At 34.9% G+C, this 22,469-nt stretch overlaps 2 protein-coding genes across 5 annotated transcripts; both read right to left on the bottom strand.

Annotated features, from left to right (window-relative positions):
• Positions 1–5,837: 5,837 nt before the first annotated feature.
• On the bottom strand, positions 5,838–8,978 carry LOC113304278 (short-chain dehydrogenase TIC 32, chloroplastic-like). 2 transcript variants are annotated; one of them, XM_026553354.1, is made up of 8 exons: positions 8,625–8,978; positions 7,865–8,096; positions 7,648–7,727; positions 7,263–7,416; positions 7,003–7,081; positions 6,824–6,908; positions 6,404–6,465; positions 5,838–6,284 (listed from the first exon to the last, which is right to left on the bottom strand). In XM_026553354.1, exons 1-8 carry the CDS (start codon positions 8,728–8,730, stop codon positions 6,126–6,128), a joined length of 957 nt encoding a protein of 318 aa, XP_026409139.1. In that variant the 5' UTR covers positions 8,731–8,978; the 3' UTR covers positions 5,838–6,125. The 2 variants fall into 2 exon arrangements, with proteins under 2 accessions (XP_026409139.1, XP_026409140.1); XM_026553355.1 differs by having other exon boundaries at positions 7,003–7,075.
• An 865-nt stretch (positions 8,979–9,843) lies between these two features.
• Positions 9,844–16,940, bottom strand: LOC113304277 (polyadenylate-binding protein-interacting protein 12-like). Of its 3 annotated transcripts, none has more exons than XM_026553352.1 (12): positions 16,629–16,940; positions 15,980–16,528; positions 15,753–15,860; positions 15,595–15,639; positions 15,427–15,499; positions 15,226–15,338; positions 15,023–15,082; positions 14,894–14,941; positions 14,736–14,804; positions 10,589–10,650; positions 10,413–10,480; positions 9,844–10,246 (listed from the first exon to the last, which is right to left on the bottom strand). In XM_026553352.1, the coding sequence occupies exons 2-11, from the start codon at positions 16,442–16,444 to the stop codon at positions 10,426–10,428; spliced, it is 1,098 nt and encodes a 365-aa protein (XP_026409137.1). In that variant the 5' UTR covers positions 16,445–16,528; positions 16,629–16,940; the 3' UTR covers positions 9,844–10,246; positions 10,413–10,425. The 3 variants fall into 3 exon arrangements, with proteins under 3 accessions (XP_026409137.1, XP_026409136.1, XP_026409135.1); XM_026553351.1 differs by having other exon boundaries at positions 15,753–15,863; positions 15,980–16,542; positions 16,629–16,939; XM_026553350.1 differs by having other exon boundaries at positions 15,753–15,863; positions 16,629–16,938.
• Positions 16,941–22,469: the final 5,529 nt, after the last annotated feature.

The following is a 22,469-nucleotide window of genomic DNA, read 5'->3' as shown; positions in this document are numbered from 1 at the left end:
GGCACCCCCGGAGGACACTTGCTATTCATACCCCTCAAATGGATAAGGGGTGACCAATTACTAAGGGGCTTCCATTTACAGGAAGCTGCTAAAGGGATACCAGCACAGGATAGGGGGAGGTCATCTTCTTCGTTTAAATTCAGAAAAAGGCGGGAGAAAATAACCAGCGAAGAACCAAACTTTCGATTGGATTCCAAAGATGTTTTAGTGAGATTCAATCACTGAAATTTGCTGGGATGGACGTGATTCAACTAAAAAGGCCTGGTATGTGCGCTGGAATCAATCGAATTGGGCTGGATAAGCCGGAAAAAGGAAACAAAGTTTGAGTTTTGCACGGAAACTTTGTGGAATTATTTTAGGAATTCCAGGACGACTAAACGCGTGATATTGTTTCCTAAGGTAGTATTCTATCTACGGAAGAGTTTAGGATGGTTTGGAAGTCTCAAAAACGATTAAGGAAGTCGGCAGAAGAGATTATTTCCGTGGCTTGCACGAAAAGAAAAAGAGAGAATTAATCGCTATTTTTAGGTTTCTGAGTACTAGAAAAGGTGTGTTTAAGTCCCAGGGAAGGAAACGAAGTTATTGGAGCAGTCGCAGAGGAGTTTGTAACACTACAGAGACGAATTGATCAAGTTGCAGGAAACCCGTATTTCTGCTGCTGCTGAAGAACATCCGTTGCAAATAAGAACAACGTCTCAAATTTGTAACTCTGCTACAGTAACTTCTTTGTAACAGTCAGTCATTCGTTTTGCGTCTCCAATATACCGTTGCAAACATTCAGAGTTATAGTTTTTCATCTTTTAATCAACTTTTGAACCATAAACAAATATTTTGAGCAAGTGATTAATATGAGGAGCTAAACCCCATTGCTGAGGCGACGGAGGAAGCCATTTTTCCAATTATTATGTGGTAAATTCTATTTAATTTAATTTTCGTAATTCTTTTATGATTATTTGCACTGAACTGAAATCGAATATATGATTTTGATTAAGTGGTTGTGTTCTAAATTGATGGGTCATACTTAGGTTAAATCTTTTGATGGTCCATGCTTTCGATTTACAACTATTGTTTTGAGAATCTACTTGTCTAGGCGAAAATATTAGAATCACTTTAAACGTAAAGAGTTGCATAAATATTGACTAGATTAAATCACATAAAAATTGGAGATTGGTGGAATCCAAAGTCTCAGTGCTTTTTATAAACTTGAATACAATTTCTTTTTAAGTTTTCTATTTTAATTTAAGTCTAAAATCGAGTCTACATAATCCGAGTTGAATGAACTTTACTACCACTTAAAAACTACATCAAAAATATATTACCCATTTCAACAATATGCCTATGCTTCCTTTCAGCAAGACCATTTTGCTGAGGTGTATTTGGACAAGAAATTCTCAAAAGAATACCAGAAGTATCTAAAAATTATTTAAAAACACCTTTAACTAGTTCACTAGCACCATCTATTTGAAAAGCAAGAATTTTTGTATGAAACAAATTTTCAGTGAGATTCTTAAAATGCTGAAAACAATGTAAAGCTTCTGTTTTAACTTGGATTGGATAAATCCAATGAAATCTGCTAAAATCATCAATAAAGAGGATATAATATCTATGCCCTGCTATAGAAGAAACAGGAGAACGACCCCACTCATCACAATGAACTAGTGCAAGTGGAGATGAAGCATGAGAAGAAGAAAGATGAAATGGAAGCCTCTTACTTTTTGCTAATTAACAAGGATGACAAACAGAATGAGAATTAACAGACTTGACTATAATACTCTTGTCACTATGAAGTTGTTGAACAATTTTTGAAGAAGGATGGCCTAATCTATTATGCCAAATATCAGAAGAAGCAACAAGGGAAGAAAATGAAAACTGCATTTCAGTAGAAGTAATAGGATACAAGTTATTTATCATTTTACCATGTGCAAGCAAAACATGATCATGTAAGCTTCTTATCTCATACCCATAAGGATCAAAAGTAATATAACATGAATTGTATTTTGTAAATTTATCCACTGAGAGTATGTTATGTTTCATATCAGGAACATGTAGGACATTATCTAGCCTAAAACTAGTTTTTGGTGTAACAAGATTTGTACAGCAGTAAAGGAAATAGATAAGGTCTTACCATTGCCAAGCATAACATGATCCTTGCCCTTGTAATTAGAAGTATTATGAAGTAAAGTCCCATCTCCAGTCATATGAGTAGAAGCGCCACTGTCAGAAATCCAGACTGTATTGGATAAAGAAGGGTCATCATTTACTGCAGCAGCATTAATATTTAGACTTGTGAAAGCAGGCTGTGAAGTACCAGCTGAATTAACTGAACTTGAATGATCCATTGGAGCTTCGAAGTAACAAAATTAGCTTGAGCATTTTTACCATAGGAAGAACCAGTTGGTGGATGATATCTAAAGAAACACCTTGTTGCAATATGACCATTCTTTTTACAAATTTGACAGAACATTCTTGAATAATCTATATAAGGCCTTCTGTCATTGTTTGAGCTAGACCCATTTTGAGAATTTCCAGCAGAATTGTGAGAAGTAAACCCATGTTGATATTGACTGTTCTTATAACTCACACTGCCATTATTTCCATTACTTCTATTATTTCCACCACTTCTTCTGTTACCATTATGAGCATTGGAGCCATTTCTTGCATAAAAGGTTGTTGTTGCAGTTTGATCGTTATATAGATTGACACTTTGATGTTGTCTTTCTGCTAAGAATTGCTCATGAGGAATTAACTTGGCTTTAACTTCTCCAAAAGTATAAGGTGTCTCTCTACTTTGTGAAGAGATAACAAAAATATCATATTCACTACCTAAACCATTCGTAACAAGCATCACGAGATCTGCATCAATAACTTTTTCACCAATGGCAGCTAATGAATCTGCTATACTCTTATCTTTCTGAAGATATTGAACAATAGACATATTACCCTTTTTAATACTATGCAATTGATTTCTTAGGAAACCCTTTCTAGCAACAAACTGAGTTCTAAAACTCATCTCAAGAAAATCCCAAATATCTTTAGCAGTGGATAATCCAAGAACATCACCACTAACAGTAGGTGTAAAAGTAGCTTTAAGACAGGTAGAGACAAACCTATCTAACCTTCTCCAAGAAACCCATTCTGGATTAACATTTTCAACTCCATCAATTGTTACTTTCTGAGGTGGTTCAACAATATCACCACTAACATACCCATATAGATCACAAGAAAATAACACACCCTCAAATTGATCTTTCCAGAGAAGATAATTTGAATGATCTAGTTTCATAGAAACAAAATTTGATATATTTGTAAAAGGAATAGCATTACCAGCGGAAGACATTGTAGTATGATGATGATGGTTCTGTAAAAATTCTAAATCTGAATTTGAAGTACTTCCAATATTACGATTTGTGTGAGCACCTTGATGTGAAACGTTGTTGCTGTAAGAAGTTGTTCTTGTTGTTACCATATAATCTTCCAGGAACCCTAAAAAAACTTGATTTATGGAAAAACTCTTGAAAACGATATTTCCCAAATTGAAACTTGAAAAAATGTTGATAAAATTGTTATAAGCTTGTGTGAAAGAACCCTAAGAACCGTTACCTATCTGATACCATGAGAATTATTATGCTCTCATGATTATCAACAACTTAGATTCAGAAATCAAGATTGAAGAGAAAGAAGAATTATTGTATTACAGATTAAAGTCACCAGTTAACAATACTGTCCATATACAAACATATTTATTACAAACATATATTGTAGTAATCAGACAATGACTCAGAAAGCTAACTTGACTCAGATTAATAAGTCAAATACCATTGACTTGACATATTCCTGATATCTGGATGAAGTGAATTTGCTGTTATATCTACCCCATCTTCGTGTTTAGACAGAACAAACTTATAATCTTTATGTATTCCACTTAGTAGAATTGCTCAACATTTTACCTTAAGGCGTCTAGCGAGCTCACTAGCATGCAATATATTTGAAAGCTTTGATTGTCCATAGGCCAAGCTGCTGTGGTACCTGCAAATTGGAGGGAAAAACTACGATTCAACCTTTTTTTGCATAGTTTAAAGTCTTTTCCCAAGTAAACAAAACTCATATGAAATCAAGAACCCCCAGATGCAACAATCACTAGCTATTAGCAGATAAATTCCCCGAAGAACTCTTTACCACGAAGTCATGAACCGGGGTTCATCATTGAGTTTATCGAAGCGAATGCCTTGAGAGTATGTAAATTTATGAGATGCAGAAGAAACATTGACAATTCTCCCTTCAGTTTTACTTTGAGATGCAGACCTTTTCATGGTCTCCAACAAAATATCTGTCAAAAGAAAATGACCTGCAACAAAATTCAAATAGAGAAACATTAGTATATAATACGAAGTGATTCCACGAGAAAGGAAGTGGATAATACGAGCTTGCCTAAATGATTTTGTTGCAAACTGAATCTCTATGTTTTCTGGAGAGAGCTTGTAGGGCAGTGTAGAAACTCCTGCATTAATAAGTAGGAATATATAACAGGTAAATTTATCAAAATTCTTTAGATTCTCACATAAGGATGTTCAGAGGAAAACCCAAGGACTTGAATTCTCCCGCAAATTTTCTGACTGATGCTATTACTTCAATTTTAGCAGATGGTGTTTCCTTTAATATTGTTTCTTTTACAGCCGTACCCGCTGCCATAGTCCTGACTGCCATGACTATTTGAACTCCACGCATTGCAAGAACACGTGCAGTCTCAGCACCAACACCATTTGATGATCCTGCAATCACAATGATTAGAACTGAATACACAAAATGAAAATTAAAGTAATCAAATGTTTGATAGAGAGTCGTATTACCAGTAACAATGGCAGTAAGGCCAGAGTGACTTCTTCCGCTGTATTACTAGATGTAAACCCAGATGCTCCCTTCCTATTGAAAAACACCATCTTTCTTTCTCTAAATTCTCCTTCAAATTCCATCAATATGTTGAATTACAATTTTGTTTTAGAATTTGAAATATTCCAACCAGAATCAACTGGCCCTACACCGGACATTTTTTTATACCAAAGAAATTTTATAAAACTAAGTTACTAATAATAATTCTTCCAATAATTTGAACATAAAAATATTGGATCCTACACCGGGCACTGAGGTGGTTACTGTGTTGAAAGTTGGGAGTTGGTTTGTATGGGGGTCACTGAAGTAGACGGAATTGCGTCAAGCCGGTTTTACAAAGCAGCGAGTACCTCCCTCTCATGACAGTGAAAGGATAACAAGTCGATACAGACTAGAATCGCATAAACAACACGGTTCTTCGATATCGACCATGCAGTAACCTAAAATATATAAGGGTGCTGACAAATAATTAATCTCTTAACACTTACCCTAAATCTAGTGTCCCAATATCTGCATTGTGCTAAAAGAAACTGCCAGTATGATCTAGAATTTGCCTTACGGACCGAAATTGTTTCATGTTATCTGTAAAATAAATTCTGGTTGCAGCTTGAAAATTAGCTTCTTCCAAACTTATAATCCCCATAATTCACAAAAGAAAAACGACGAAAAATGAACGTGGTATGAGGTGCATAATCTTGTATTGGAGTGCCAGTTTTTCGGCCAAATGCGATAATATCCACCTGATTTTACCAGTCAGTCAACCAAGTTATGGCGGTCGTCGCATTGGTACCCTTTAAAAAGTTAATTCCCTGAGTTTTAAAATGAAAGGGGTGAATGATGTAGCAGTAACAAATCCACAGTTTTTATGAGGCAGAGGGGAAAAAATCTTACCATCAATGCAGTTCAGATTCAGCATTCAACGACAGAAGCACTACCTTGGTAAGTTCTTCTGCAATGCCAGTGTTATATTAATGTTTCTGCTGCTTTAGCAGGTTCTTAGGATATGGCAGTAAAAACTGAAGTTTTCAGTAATGACACAGCAATTCCCAATCTCAAACTTTTCATATACAGTGAAAAAAAGGTAAGAAATTACAAGAGCGTTTATGTCCCAAAGAAATTTCTGTTCCTTACTACTTCCTGCGGAACATTTTTCATAATATGTTGTTGCTCCGGCTGGGAGTACTATAATGAAATATAGTGCAGTTTAAACCATCATTACGACAAAGAGCAGGAGCTCCTCAACTGATCAAATTCATGGAGAAATCCCTAAGTTTCTTTGCTAGTTCTGGATCTTTAGCTTGCGGGGTTGCTTTTGAAATGTTGTTGTCCATGAAGTACTCTCCGCTTACACTTTTGTTGCTCGGATGTAATGCAACGTAGCATGTCGTCGATGCCCCCTGGAAAAACGATGACCAAAGATTAGTTATTACGTAACTAGTATTAGCAGAACTGGTCATGTCTGAAATCTGAGAACATGAAAGGAAACATCTTCTACGCGATTAATTAATAAACATACCTGCGGAACATTTTTCCCCAGAAACTTCCCAGCCGGAGCAACAACATATTTAGAAACCCAACCTACCAAAGAGTGTGTATCCATATCATTAGTACAAAAGCCCGAAACCTCAAGTCAGAATACACACACACACAGAGAGAGATCTTGCAGTGCTAACTCAACATATTAAAGTTCTATTCGGGTAAGGTAAAGAAAACTCCCAATTTTCATTTGGTACAAGAAGTCTATGGGATGAAATGAAACCCAAAGATTTCGACATGGGTTTCATTTCTAGCCTACCCTAACTTGTTTGGCATTAAAGGCTTGGTTGTTGTTGTACGACAAAGATGGGCCTGGATTATTCTTTTAACTCTTCCTAAATGTAGGGAATTATCTTCACAAAAGAGATGTTCAAATAGAATCCATGGACAGTAAATTTACCGCCAAAATAGGTGCTATTATGCCAAAGATTTGTCACGATTGCTCCTGGATGAAGTGAATTTGCTGTTATATCCACCCCTTCTTCCTGTCCATCAAACAAACGGAACAAACTTCCAAGTCATTGTATATTCCACTGGTAATAGCATGATAATACAAGAAACAGTGGAGGATAATAGTACCTTAAGGCGTCTAGTGAGCTCATTAGCATGCAAAATATTTGCAAGCTTTGATTGTCCATAAGCCCCGAAGCTACTGTAACTGCAAATTAGAGAGCGTTACTAGGATTCAACTTGTTATATTTTAAAGTCTTGTCACAATCAAGAACCCTCTGATGCAACAATCACAAGCTATTATAAACTCAAATCATTTCAAGAAAAAGTGAAAAACTGTATCATGTTGGAAGAGAGTATCAAAATCTCTTTATCACGAAGTTACGAACCCTTCTTCATCATTGAGTTTATCAAAGCGAATCCCTTCTTTGTAGGGAAACTTGTGAGCTTCAGAAGAAACGTTCACAATTCTTCCTTCAATGTTACTTTGAGATGCAGTCCTTTTCATGGTCCCCAACAAAAGATCTGTCAAAAGAAAATGACCTGCAAGACAATTGAAATTAAAATTGAAACATCAGCAAGTACCCCTCCTCCTACTCCAATTAAGTTGGGGGAAAAGGAAGTAGATAAGATGGCCCAGCCAATATAATGCAAAACTCAAGTACGAAGTGTACCAGTACCCTATCAATCTCTATGATAAATTTTTCTCTGGTCAAATCATCTCTATATTTACAGGCAGAATTTAATGAAGACCAGTTATGCAGCTTACAGTACCTAGATGATTTGTTGCGAACTGAAGCTCTATTTTGTCTGGAGAGAGCTTGTAAGGCAGTGCCATAACTCCTGCATTATTACTGCGACAAAGTGGACAAAATGAATTTTACGCTTAAGTCGTAAATCACGCCCAAAAGAGCTTTGCGTTCACAGATGTGAAAATGAAACTGTTGAAGAATAGTTGATAATAAATTTCTCAAATTCTTTAGATTCTCACATAAGGATGTTCAGCGGAAGACCCAATGACTCAAACTCTCCGGCAAATTTTCTCACTGATGCCATGGAACTAAGATCTAACTCCAACACTTCAATTGTAGCAGATGGTGTTTCCTTCAATATCGTTTCTTTTACAGCCGTACCCGCGGCCGTATTCCTCACTGCCATGACAATTTGAACTCCTCGCATTGCAAGAACACGTGCGGTCTCAGCACCAATACCATTTGATGATCCTGCCATCACAATGATAAGTATTGAGTTTACATATGAAAATGCAATCACATTGTTGAGGTACTAAGTGATGACATCATTCACAAAATTATTATCCCAGACAGAAACTCAATAAAGTAACCAAATGGTGGGTTCAATCTAGTACTAAGAAATGAACCCTAGTAAGTTCTAATAAATAGAATACAACAAGGCTATTCAGGTAGGTTACTGAAGCCGGCAAGAGAGACCAACAAGCAATCAAGGGATGAGATCCCACATAGACCTAGTAATTGGCCAGTAAGGGGCTCCACCATAACGTACAAAGATGATTTCAGGCTAATACTCTAAGGGCATACTTCAATTCAATTACAAGGGCAAAATCCTTGTTTCCTAAGAACTTATAACTAAACCCAAAATCGCATCAACTCAACGAACCAAATAAAACCTAATTTCAGCATAAGCAGAACAAAATAAAGATAACTCACATCTAAAAAAACAGAAATTAGTTCTGTCTTAAGCAAATTTTCAGAGAATTGATAGATGGTTATTACCAGTAATAATAGCAGTAAGACCAGAGCCATCAATACCCTGAGTCACTTCTTCAGCTGTATTACAAGCTGAGAACCCAGATGCTCCTTTTCTACTAAACAACACCATCTTTCTCTGATGAATTCTCTTCAAATTCTGCTCCCTCTGGGTCTCAGTTTAACAAACTGCTTAGGATTTGAAATACAGTGGCTTATGGATTTTATAACTAGCGGTTCGGACTTTGTCCAGCCTGCTCTCTGTATTTATGATTCCACGAACGGCCGGCACCGGCTGATAAATGTTGGTAATATCAAAGGATGGGTGGATAGGTAAAGGTGGTGGTGGATAGCTTATCATTACCAGTGCCCTTTGTTCGAATCTTTTATTATACTTTTCCAACAAAAAGAAACTCTTTTACACGTTTATTATTAAAAATGAAAATAAAAAAATTATTATCTTAATTTGAAAGCAAATAAAAAATATTTAGATGGATATCATTTGCCAGATGAGCATTTGCAATAACATAATAAAAAAAGACAACCATTTTATTTCATGCATCTTTGGATTTGTTACAGATTTGTTACCGTTTTTTTGGTTGATTTGTTACAGATTTGTTACCGTTTTTTTTGATTGTGATGTTACTAGATTATAAGTTATTTGAATAATGCTCTCGGGAAATTATCCTCCACTTTCAGGTCCTGATAAAAGAATATACTTTACACCTTCCACCCCATAAGGACCATAACTCTGGCCAAGTGATAATTCAGACACTGCATCATACACTTGCTGCAATGACTTGATGACAAATCCAATCCTGACTACATTGAACAAACCCATACAACTACATTTACAAGTCTACATACCTTTTAACTCCTGTCATGGGTTGGATTCGGTCCCCTACCTAAGTCATGAAACAACAAACAGTCCTATATTTCAACGTGCCAAGACCTAAGACCCTGTATGCAGACATACGGAGCAACTGAACAATCCACCAGCCATGCACCCGAGTTCTGTAAGCCTGGGTATTTTACTCTGGAGGAAGAAAGAAAAGGAAATAGCAGACTGAAAATCGTCTCCACTAATGCGAAAGAATGTGTTATGTCCAACAAGATTGTGACACTGAAAAAAATTGCCAACCCATCTGAAAACCACAACAACACAGAGACCACTTAAAATCAATTAGACGACTGACCCATCCATGTATGCACACACAAATTACGCCAAATAAGAAGATACTCTGAATAGTAAAACAGACAGAAACCAGTCTATCGTATATAAACTTTCAGTACATCTTCCGCAAGACAAATTGCTGCAGTTAAGGAAACATTATTAACTCTTTTAAAGCCTCCAAGTTCCATTCCAACTCTACATACTAGAAATTAACAAAGCATATATGTCCTTAATCCTGGATAAAACAAAAGATTGCAGGATAAATATGCAACAAAAAAAAGGGGGAGGTAACAAGAGAAATAGAAGAACTAAAAATGAAAACCGACCAGAGGTATCTTTAAATGTCTGTATCTTGAGTAGTAGATACATAAAGAGTAGTAGATACATAAAGCGGTAACATAATCTAGGAGACCTGCAGCCACGACTGGAATGCAGGACCGTATATTTAGATTCTGGCTTCTTCAGCTTGATCGTCCTGGAAAACAGATAAACATGTGCAATCATTTCAGAAAACCACCAAGTAACAAAAATGGAACTCTTGATAAAATTCTGGATTACGATGGTAAAATATGGTAGGGTGCAAGTCATGCTTAAATAAAAAAATAAATACGGAGTATAATATAAATCTCAATTTGCAAGACCTGCTAGAACTCCTCAGTGCATTTGACGAGGTGAACGTGGGCAAACTGGCGTCTTTGAAGGGCTTACTCTGGATTCAGCAATTCATTGAATGATCAGAAACAAATTGCAACAACCAGGCCTCAACCTAGGAACCTTCTACTTACAAAGCCAAAAAGAACAAATGCTGAAAACATACCTAATTGGTAAGGAACCCAGCACCACACCACTACAGTTCAGAGCAGCAATTGCACTTTCAGCCTGTAATAATAGTAACATTAAGTATAACGAAACAAAAAACTGAGAACTATTAAACGCCAATGCAGATATCATGAACAGGAAATAAATGAGAACTAGAATCATACATTTAACATGATGGGAACTTTTTTACTATAAAGATAAATTGACTGCTAATATAGATACAATAAGAAGGTTCAAACAGGAAAGATATCAGGGGATTTTTCTACTAGAAGTAGTGTTTTTTACTTTTTGACACATTTCATCAACTTGTTCAAAGCTTTATGAGGTCAATAAATAAATAAACAAGCACACAAAACATTAAGAATTATAGAAGCATAGAACTTAGGCAACATAGCCGAAATGCTTTATAACTCAATAATGCCAGGTCCAACAATCATGTCTTCTGGTTTAGTAACCAAATAAACATGTTGATAAATAACATTTGCCATGCAGAGGAATTCAAATTTGGCTAACCAACTTCTCTAACATACTTCCGTTCTAATCGCACTTACACGGTTTATCTCAACTTTTCACAGTGACTGGAAATGGAAGTATACTAGAAATGTCAGTTATCCCATAATTGAATTCCTCAGCTTGGTAATATTCTTAAAGAAACTCCATGGCAAGTCTTTCCTTCTTTCCCCAAAGATATGTTTATGCATACTCCCTATCAAATATAGCTTGACGTTCAAACTTTAACACCACACCGCCACTAATGAAGAACCGAGAATCCCCACACCAGTGAACCAGCTAATCGCATCATATATAACGTAACTTGCATGAAAAATTAGGCTGATGTATCATGCTTATTTATATACAAGGCACAACATCATTGCCTTTTTGTTCCGGATATTTGACTTTTAGAAAGAGTTAAAAAAGGAAGACAGTGCAGATTCAACATAATCTAACTAAGGGTATTTGTTTTGTTATTAAAAAAGTTATTTCAATTTTACTCTTATTTTGGTCCAGCTGCGTCTCCTCAGTAAGAACCATAGCAAGGTTCTTATCAGTTGGTATTCAGAGCCGCTGGTACTAAAACTCATTTGGTGGCTAAGAAGAACAAAGGTACTGAGAAGCATCTAGAAAATATCACTAGTCAGATATCTTATATGCTGAATCTAGCAATCGATAAGAGTGCTAGAGCGAAGGAATCAGCATCTCTAATGCTAGAAAACAAACCGATGGAATTGGGAAATCATTAATTAGTTTTCTAACATTAGAGATAATGATTCCCTTGCCTCTAACACTCTTACCAATCGATTGCTAGATTCAGTCATAGAAAATATCTGGCTAGTGATATCTTTACCTGTTTCTCTCCTAAAGGTTGTTGCAGATTCAACATAACCTAACTGTTACAGAGTAGGCTTAAATCTCAAATTCTCAATCAACTTTCTACTTCCAAAAATAATTTATGTATCTGTACTACTGGATAAGGTCCATCCTCACATCAAATCCACCAATGCATTATCAATACATAGCTTTCGCAGGTTTGAACATGTAAAAAGCTGATTGCAAATATATGGTCCCTTGGCCAAAATATACATTTATAGTAGTTTCCGAATTCGACATATTGTACCTAACAAAGTTGGTCTATATACTAAAGTCCAAAACGTATATATCAATGGTGACCTGTTCGTTAATACTGACTTGCTCCCCTAATATTGAATTGCTCTATAAAGCTGGTGTCATCTCTTGAAGTTAGGAACCCATTGATGCTCTAAATAGTGTAGCAGGGATACATTAGGAATTTAGTGGATTTATTCTTCTCTGTGAACTTCGCTACAGTTAGATTTGCAACAAATTTCAAACATCAAAATCTAACTAAAGAAATTTAGCCCTCTTCGCTAACACATCAGCTCAAAGTTCAAAGTTACCAAAATTATAAGCACGAGCTCGAAGTTAACTAAAGAAATCAAACTCAAGTAAATTACCAAAATTATAAGCATGAGCTCAAAGTTCTATATCATGAAGGATTACCGTTATAATCTTACAGACAGTACAGACTACATTGTTCTAGCTAATCACCTAGCAAATAATCATACTAAGTTCTACTAGTTGCAAACGGATACTAAAGAAAGTTTCCTCAAGTCAATTTTTAACTATTCAAACCACCTCGTCACACTAGACTACCTCCTCATTACCTTCCATTAATTCTACATGTTTCACCAGTTTACTCAAGTGCCATCAGTGTTACATGAACAAATTACCCCAATCACTTTTCTTAATTTGCCATCGGGTAGACTCAAAATACTTGTTTTCTCTCGCTAATGAACAGATTACTATATAATACTATATAATTCAGATAATTCATACAAAAACTCCTCTTTCTTATGACCAATCAAATTTTTAAGTACTGGATGACCTATAGAACATAACCTATTCGTGGAAAATGACTCGGAAATCCAACAATTTCTTGTGTTTTGCTTGAAACTTCATAATTCAGACCTTTCCAGAAGTTTCTTTCTGAAGATTATTTTATTTTAATTGTATTGTATTGTGACATCTAACCTATTCATCGCATTGACTAGGAAAATCCAATCACTACTAAGCTTTGACTAAAGCTTCCTATTAAAACGTGCTAGCTTAATAAACACTTTTCTTCTTAAGTTCAGTCAATACAGCACTTGCAGACTTAAAATGTTTTTGTAGCTCCTTTAATTGGCAACCAAGTATATGGTTGAGTTAATTTTGTAAGTTCAGGGATCACAGACCGCTTACCAAGTAACCAACCAATATGAAAAATAATTGATCCTTCACAATGTTTTCTTGACACAGAAAACAACTTAGAAGTTCTCACTTAATGATGTAGAACTACAGTAGAAGCGGTAACAAAAATTAATGTCAGTGACTCGGTTGATACTTCCTATTCTAGATTCCTAATTACCAACATATTCCGCCTTCAAAAAATGTAAATCTAGTCAAAACCTGTGTTACAACAGACACTGACGAGGTGTCGGTGTCATGTGTCCAGTACAGTACTTTGACACGACAACTTAAAAAACTAGAAAAAGGGGACACGGATAAGAAACTTAGCAAAATACATACACATGTGTATGATCAATAAAAAAAGACATTAGAAATACAAACTCCGTTGATATTTCTATGTATCACGATCTCACAGATATAGCTGTAGTTGTATTGTAGGGAAATATCTCTATTTTTGCTAAGAAAATCTAAGGATCAGTGGAGAGAGTTACTAGAGTGTCTCTATTTTTATTACCGAAAATAAACCTCCTTATTGAAGATAAGAAAATATCTTTTTACAAAAGATAAAGGTTCTTATAGAAGTAAGGATAGAGAAAATATCTTGTTTCCTAATATAAATTTCTTGTAAATATATAACTTATAGTAGTTCATACCAAGTGACTAATGCTTTCAAAAAAAAAAAAAAACTAAGTGATTAATTAGGATAATAATCAAGCTCAACATTAAGCTTATAGTAGCTCGACTTTGGAGTAACTATCTTATGTACCTGAACGCCATACTTCAAAAATAAAACCTACCAGTTTTGCCTATTTATCTTATTAATTTCATTATAAACTTAACTGTACAAGCAACTCTTTTTAACGAAGTTCGGATATAAATACCAGCATTCAGATCAACTGATAATAGCTATTCCTCGGAATTTCTACGTGTATCTACCTTCAAACCAATTCCAAAGCGGCTATCACAGAGAATAATGTGATAGAAGTGTAATAGATCATGTTGAATGATTTCATGCTCCGTCGGTCAAACAAGAATTCCAACAATGAACCATCTTCAGGTTTTTTAACCTTTGTTTGTACACCCTAAGATGCTTAAAAATTCCTATTATTAAGTTCTCGAAAGTGAACATCTATACCTACTTCGGCTACTCTTGTTCCATCCTGGAACATAAATTCAAGGGTATAACAGAAGCAAGAAAATGATTCCTAAAGCTATTTTGCGTGTCTAATTGAAACCTTAAATTTGCTAAGGTTTTTTTTTTCCAGCGAATACTAGTTCCCTGTAGTCCCTTACATAGATCTGGAATCAGATTTTTCCTCTTCAAATCATCAGATATAAGATAAACTAACAAGAATATAACACCTTTGCCAGTTAAAAAAAAAGAATATATAGGAAATTACCATTATGAACTCGACAAAAGCGATGCGAGTAGAATGGTGATAGTCTCCGAGAAGTCTCAAACGATAAACCTACACAAAAGATATCTCCAATCAGCTCTTTCTGTGTGCCAAACATCGAGTGAAAGTCTCATGGAATTATAAGAGTAGCAATCACCAACCTCTCCACAGATGGATTCAAAAAAGTGTTTTACATCCGCTTGAGAAACCTAAAGTACAACCGAGAAACTGTTTAACATCCGCTTGAGAAACCTGAACCAAAACAAATTTACTAAAGAAACTCAAACTACCTTTTTATCGATATTTGTGCAATAGATGGTTCTCGCACACATCTCCCGCTCATCTTCAGACTGACCAATAACAACAGGTTCAGCATTATCAAAATGTTACGAATATCAACAACTCTTGTACTAATTTCTGGATATCCAGATTCAAATGGAAGTGATGAATCAATCAGTACCATACAAAAAGATACAGATTCCTTAGTTCTTACCCTCGGCAAAAATGTTGGGTTAACCGGCGCAATTGCAGTTTTGGAAGGCAGAACCCTTACTGGGTAATAACCAAGCATGGTCCCGGCCAAACTCAATGCAGCTCTTGCACCATCTAAATTGGACAAGAAAAATCTTAAAAACGGATATCCATTATTATTTCTATCAGTAAAATACTCATTAATTAAGATAGTGAAATTTACCCTGGTCAGTGAACTCAATAAAAGCGAAGCGAAGAACGGAGTGGGGATCACCACAGATGCGACAGTCCACAACCTTTAAAACACAAAATAAAAATTATTCAAAGGAATTAATCTAAACTCCCAACACAACAAACACTTCAAAATGACCTTAAAGGACTACAAGGTTACCTGTCCACAGTTGATAAAGAGAGCAGCAAGCTGTTCTTCAGTAACCTGAGTAGTACAAAGAACCAAATTAACCAAATTTAGTTGAATACATTTAGTTCAATATATAAGTAAAGATACCAGAAGATACAAACTTGGGAACCAAATGTAATCACATTTACCTGGTGATCAATGTCAGATACATATACAGTGCGCCTAATTATATCTTCTCGTTGCGCCATACTTGTTCGACTATTCATCCTGCGCCTTCCCTGGCTATAATTATTCTTCTTCTATACATAAAAAGTTGCCAAAAGAAAATAAAAGACATAAGAAACGGGAAAACAATAACTGCAATTTAAATGAAACAAATAAAAATCGGGACAAAATTCAGAAAATTCAAGCATACCCTTCTGTTAATATTTCCATTTCCATTGCCATTGCCATTGTTACTATGCATGGCAAAATTGTTAAGGTAAAAACCAGCACCTACTACTGATCCATTGTTAGACAGTGAAGGAGGAACAAATTCCTCAGCCATAGGATTCAATTTAGAGAGAAGTTCCTCTAAATCTCTCATATCCCTTTTAAACCCTTCTTCACTATTTCCATTAGTCATATTATTATTGTTATCGTCTCCTTGATGATGAATCTGAGATATATGGTTGTTGTTGCTAATGTGAGCATCACCAGTCTGCTGCTGCTGCTGAAATTGCTGAACTTTCAAGTGAAAATTAGGATTAGGATCCACCATCCGAATCCCTGAATTGTTGTTTTGATCAGCAAGATCGTTTGATGAATCTTGTGGTGTCTGTGTCCTATTTGCTGCTGAACCATTATTAACAACCCCCAATTCATTTTCAACAACCGCCATGATGATCAATCAAACCCAGCCAGAAAAATTTCACAAATTCAAACAAAACCCACTTCTGATTTCACCTCCTCTTCCAAAATCAGTCTGCAAAATCAAATCTTTTAATCAATTTTCAACGGTCAATACTCAATTTCCCTAAAAAAGAGTAAAAAATAAATTAAATATACTGAAAAAAAAATCGTACCTTATTATTAAACTCTTTATTATTATCTAAATCTTCTTCTTCATATAATCATCAGTCCATTAAAATCATACACTTGCCAAAATCTCTCAAACAGAAGATCAACAAGAAGAATCAAAAACCCAGAAAAAAAGAAAAGAAGAGAAGAGATTTCTCTTCTTCTTTTTGTTTTATTAAATTATTTTTTTATTTTATTAAAATCTACAGACAGAGAGGAAGAGAGAGAGTGGTAGAAGAAAGTGTCTTCTGTTCTGTTCTTCTGTAAAGTTGTTGTGTTTTAGTAGGGGAAGTTCTTCTTCGGATCGTCCGTTTCTTGAAGAAATGACATCATAATAAAAATGGACATTTTATCTTTTAATTTAGTCCTTCGAGGTTATAATATAAATGAAATGACCTCACCATTTATAAACTATTACGCCATTCTATAAAAATCTTCTAGGCCTGTAGCACACCTCTTTTTACCAACACAATGATGGTTTGATGCATGGATCGGTGGTTGTGGCAATTTTATGGCTCGCTATGGTAAACACCATCTATCACAAAACTAACAATGACATGGCTGAAGGCCAAAGCTGAAATATAAGTTATCGGCAACGTGGCAGAGTTAAAAAAAAATAATGATTTAATTTTAAGAATATTTTTTTAGCCAAAAATAAAAATAAAGTGCACGGGAATTCCTTACTACTAGCTAGCAATTTGAAGCAGTTGTGTCTGCTCGAGGGACGCTTATTACTTGCTAGCCAGCTTTTGATTGAAAGTTGAAGCTGAGTGCAAATCAATATATGTTATTAAAATCTGCAAGAATGAAGTCGGGTCTCCAACAGTATATCCAGAGGCTCGTTAATTGTGGCAAATTTCTTTTTAGGCTGCATTTGATACCAGAAAAAGAAAAAAATATTGTGGAAAGTGTATTTCATGAAATTGGTATTATGGGAGAGGTAAGTAGACACTTTTCATGGAATTAAGTTAAATACATATTTTAGACCACGTTTTTTTTTTACAATTTGGAACCACAATTTTATGAATTTTCTTTAATCAAACGACGGAAAATACATCATTTGCATGTAAAAGATAGATAATTCTATGAAATTAACTCGTATCAAACATTGCCTTTAAAGGAACGAATAATCAGTTAACACAAATGGCGGTACAGACAATCCATATAACTTGCTAAAGCTACCAGCACACCCGATGCTTAATACCATTTTTCAAACAACAACCCTATCAGATACTAACATCACTGTTAACCAGTGGAGAAAAACAACAAGAAGCGCACATGTTTCACCACAACAGCGGGTTCAGATGTCAAAAAACTTTCGAGGGTTCATGGAAATAGCAGAAAATAAAACCAACTTCACTTTGTGTTGTTTCACAATTTGGCTAGCACGCATTGCAAGGGTCTACAAAAAAACAATACAGACACCAACTCAGACTTTTCAGAGAGTCCGAATTTGTGCACACTCCTTAGGCCTGTCAATGGAAGAATATTCGTGGGATATTCAGAAATCCGATATCCGATAGGTTAAGCACTATCGGGTATTTATCCGATAATATCCGGTTCTGAAAAAAAATGTTAAAAACCCTTTAAAACATGTTCATAATTGAAATTTAAGTTCAATTTTTCAAACATTTCATATCGGATATCGGATATTTGTATCGGATATTAGGATAAATCACAAATATGGTTAGGGTAAACCACAAATAAATCCATGTTTTATCGGATATCGGATATTAACCAAACGGATAGAGCCTAATCCGATTCCGATAGGTTAAGGAAGAAATATCCGATAAATATCCGTATCCGATATCCGATATCCGATAAAACGGATAAAATTCTATAGAATCCCGAATACTCGGAAACGGATTCCGGATATCGGACATATATTGACAGGCCTAACACTCCTTAACGAGTGCACTTAACATTTCAATCTCCACCATTGATTTAATTTAGAGAGTTATGTAACGAGGGTCGAGATTCTAAACATGAAGGGTAATGGGGCCATCAGTTAAATAATCAACCAATCAGAAGAATATGCTAAATATACATTCTTTAAAGGAGTGTGAACAAATTTGGACTCCTTCATATAGCACTACTGCTAAAGAATATAAATGGGCGCATAAGCAGGTTACAAGCATCAGTGTTTCAAATAACAATACACAGAACAACCAAGGAACATATCCAGAAGCAAACAGACCGAAGACAATCAGGGTTAAATGGCTACACTACCTACCACCAAATCAGCTGAAAATCAATACCGATGGTGCCAGTAGAGGACAACCAGGAGGGAAACTAGAAACAGCAGGAGTGGGATGGATTTGCAGAAACATGCACAGTACAACAGTGGCGCGATGGCTTCTCATATATGAACTACAACAGTGGTAGCGGAAACATGGACTTTTCATCTGGCAGCAAAAATGGCAGTTTCACAGGAGTGGAAACACGTCTGGTTTGAGATGGATTCAACTGTCGTGATGCAGTTACTTCGGAAAACACCATGGATCATTAGCAACATGGTTAGAGAGATAAACCAACATCGGCAACAAATTGGGGAAGTCAAGCTCACCCATAACTGTAAAGAAGTGAATCCAGCCATGTGGATTAGCAAACTACGCGATTGACCAACAACTGCATACGGGAGGAAATGCACAATCTTTCATTTGGGATAAGAGGAAATGCACAATCTTTTATTTGGGATAACACATGCATACACTTCCTTAATGTAATTGTAATAAATAATTCAATGGGATGCTCCTACTCCAGAAAAGTATCTATCTAATAAACGGAAAAATAGGTTATTTGTCCAAATATTTTTAAAAAATGGTTCAAATAGACGAGTAAAAATTAATATGAGTGAAATTGACACCAAAAAAATAGCAATGATGAAACTGGATTCATCCTGACTTAATGTTAAAAAATAGCGAGGATGAAACTGGATGCATCCTGATGTAGATTAAAAATAAGAAAAAGTATTTGAAAATGGGTAGGATGAAACTATTTACATCCTTGTTATTTTTACATTTTGTCCATTTAAACAGTATCAAAATCTAGATATCTTTTTCACCCAGGAATTGTTGATTTTGGTCTTTTTAATCAATTTTGTGTCTAATAAATAAGTTATTATTCCTTTGAAAAGCAAAAAAATAAATCAGTTAACACTCCTAAACAAAAATAATTAGTTTTAAATGGAGATAATCAGGGTAGATTTTGGTATTTACCCCTCGACTTGTTAGTCTAGAATAATTTTGTTGCTTTCCTGCTTAAAAGAAAAATGTCCTGAAAATGTGAACAGTGGTTGTTGCAAACATTATCACGCATCACATAAACAAACAAAAACACAACTAATATTCATCCAAATCCGTATTCCACTTCTTAGTCTATGCTGCTCTAGAATTTACAACAACCTAATAATTGGATTTTCAATAATGTCTGAAAATGTCAATAGTTTGACTACGTTATCATTATCCGTTTCCGACACGGAAACCCAGCTCCAAATGAAACGTGCAAATTATTATGCATGAGGCACAATTCGCAGCCTCCCTAGTAACGGGAGAATGATTTATATTTTTTTTGATCGATTTATATTTTTTTTTATTACTATGATATATTGCATGGAGAGTTATCGGAGAACGGATTGGTTCACAAAATTACTTTATTGGAGAGGAGTCGCACATTTTTGATACTCAATCTGTTTATCTATTTTTGAGGCAAGACCTGTTTATTGATAGTACCAAACGGAATTAGTGACCCTATGTGAAAGGTGCCATGACAGCAAGATATCTATCCGCAGGTCAACAAATAAAAATTAGCTACCAGTATTACTAAAGTCTACATTTCTAGTGCTTCACATGTGAACGACTAATTTTTCTATTTTACCCGAAAAAGGTTAAGTTATTGGGAAAAATATCGTTTGGTCCTTTTTTTTGGTGGGCCCATGTCAGTTTAGTTCTTTGGTCAAACGCATTTATTGTTTGGTCCATAATTATTTAAAAATATTAAATGGATAAAAGTACCCTTCGTGTTAATTTCTACTTATTTTTTTGTAGCAGTCCATTCGTCAAAATGAACTCCTGTTAATTTCTACTTATTTTTTCAGAAATCACCTATATAAACCAGAGTTCATTCCAGAAATGAACTCCATATAAAAACCTAAAAAATACAGAGTTCATTCCAGAAATAAACTCCATATAAAAACCTAAAAAAACAGAGTTCATTCCAGAAATGAACTCCATATAAAAACCTAAAAAAACAGAGTTCATTCCAGAAATGAACTCCATATAAAAACCTAAAAAAAACAGAGCTCATTCCGGAAATGAACTCCATATAAAAACCTAAAAAAACAGAGCTCATTCCGGAAATGAACTCCATATAAAAACCTCAAAAAAATTGAGTTCACTCCAAAAATAAACTCCATATAAAAACCTCAAAAAAACTGAGTTCATTCCAGAAATGAACTCCATATAAAAACCTAAAAAAATAGAGTTCATTCCAGAAATGAACTCCATATAAAAACCTAAAAAACAGAGTTCATTCCAGAAATGAACTCCATATAAAAACCTAAAAAAGCAGAGTTCATTCCAGAAATGAACTCCATATAAAAACCTAACTTCATCTTCGTCTTCATCATTCTTCAACACCAGCAGAAAAACATCAAATTCAAGATCTTCAACACGAGCAGCAAACATCAAAAAATCAAAAAAACAGCAGATGAGTTTGTTGTAAATCGTTTTCATCATATACAACCGCAACAACAACAAATAAACATGATTTTCACCTTCGAATCACCATTGTTATAACAGCAGGAAGAAAAAGAATGAAAAGAAAGTGGAGACGCCATTGTTAGCTTCTAGCAGGAAGAAAAAAAACAAGAAAAAGAAAGAGAAATTTCAGATATGAAAATATAGGAGAGAGAAAGTAAATCTGAGAATGATTTATTCTCTCTTACTTTTTGACTATATATATGGTCCTTATCCAAAAGGGTATTTCTTCCACTACAAGATGGCATTTACATCATCCATGACATCACCCTAGGACCAACCTATAATTTTTAGGACCAAACTATAATTTCTATTATCAAATAGGACCAAACAGACAATTGACTAGGTCAATTGGACTAGACTCTCTCTAATATATTATTTGTAGGACCAATTGGTATTTCCTACTAAGATAATACCGAAGAAGAAAAAAAGAACGAGATAAAAAGCACTTAAGCGTAAGAAAAATCTCATTTTTCAATAAATATTAGTATTGAAAAAATCTCTCTCTTTCTTAACCTCTGCTATTAAATCCCTTAACAGTAAAAAATCACATCTACTCATATCTGTCCTTTTGGGATTAATCCGAGCAGACTCAAACACCTCTTCTAAATCTATTCTCCTCATCATCTTCAAATATTTTTAGGTAATAAGTTATTTATTTTTTTAAGATCTGTTAGGTTTTCATTTTTTCTTTCATGACTTTATTTCATTAATGAGTTGCTTCACTTAAATCTAGTTCATTTTTAAATCAGTCGGTTTGCTTCTCTAGTGTTGATGACGAGTTTGTTTATACCAGAACCAAACTTGAAGCTACAAAAGAGCATCATTAAATATAGAGCTTGTAACATTCAGATTATCAATAATAGATCTCCAAAGACACCATCAGCAACATTCACCAAACAACAACAAAAAGTTTCAAAAGACCGAAGAAGATGAAAATCAAGATTGATTCTGTTATATGATGGTCGGTTTAGGGTTTTTTTGTCACCCATATGCTATTGTCTCTTTAATAAATAAAAATAATAATTAAAAAAAAACAACGAAATCTACGTTTCTAGTAATTCACCCACGAATGATTAGTTTTTCTAT

This window comes from Papaver somniferum, chromosome 8 (assembly GCF_003573695.1).
Source record: "Papaver somniferum cultivar HN1 chromosome 8, ASM357369v1, whole genome shotgun sequence".
Lineage (NCBI taxonomy): Eukaryota > Viridiplantae > Streptophyta > Magnoliopsida > Ranunculales > Papaveraceae > Papaver > Papaver somniferum.
The sequence above is the reverse complement of the archived record's forward strand: the minus strand, read 5'-3'. Positions and strand labels throughout refer to the sequence as shown.

Excerpts from the sequence above, each read along its gene's own strand:
- LOC113304278 (XM_026553354.1), bottom strand. The coding sequence starts at position 8,730 with ATGGTGTTGTTTAGTAGAAAAGGAGCATCTGGGTTCTCAGCTTGTAAT. Across the intron at positions 7,728-7,864 it reads CTTCCGCTGAACATCCTTAT|TAATAATGCAGGAGTTATGG; the intron begins GTGAGAATCTAA and ends ACTTTGTCGCAG. Across the intron at positions 6,466-6,823 it reads TAATAGCACCTATTTTGGCG|GTTGGGTTTCTAAATATGTT; the intron begins GTAAATTTACTG and ends ACTCTTTGGTAG.
- LOC113304277 (XM_026553351.1), bottom strand. The coding sequence starts at position 16,444 with ATGGCGGTTGTTGAAAATGAATTGGGGGTTGTTAATAATGGTTCAGCA. Across the intron at positions 15,083-15,225 it reads ACCCAACATTTTTGCCGAGG|TCTGAAGATGAGCGGGAGAT; the intron begins GTAAGAACTAAG and ends GTTATTGGTCAG. Across the intron at positions 10,481-10,588 it reads CTGGGTTCCTTACCAATTAG|AGTAAGCCCTTCAAAGACGC; the intron begins GTATGTTTTCAG and ends TGCTGAATCCAG.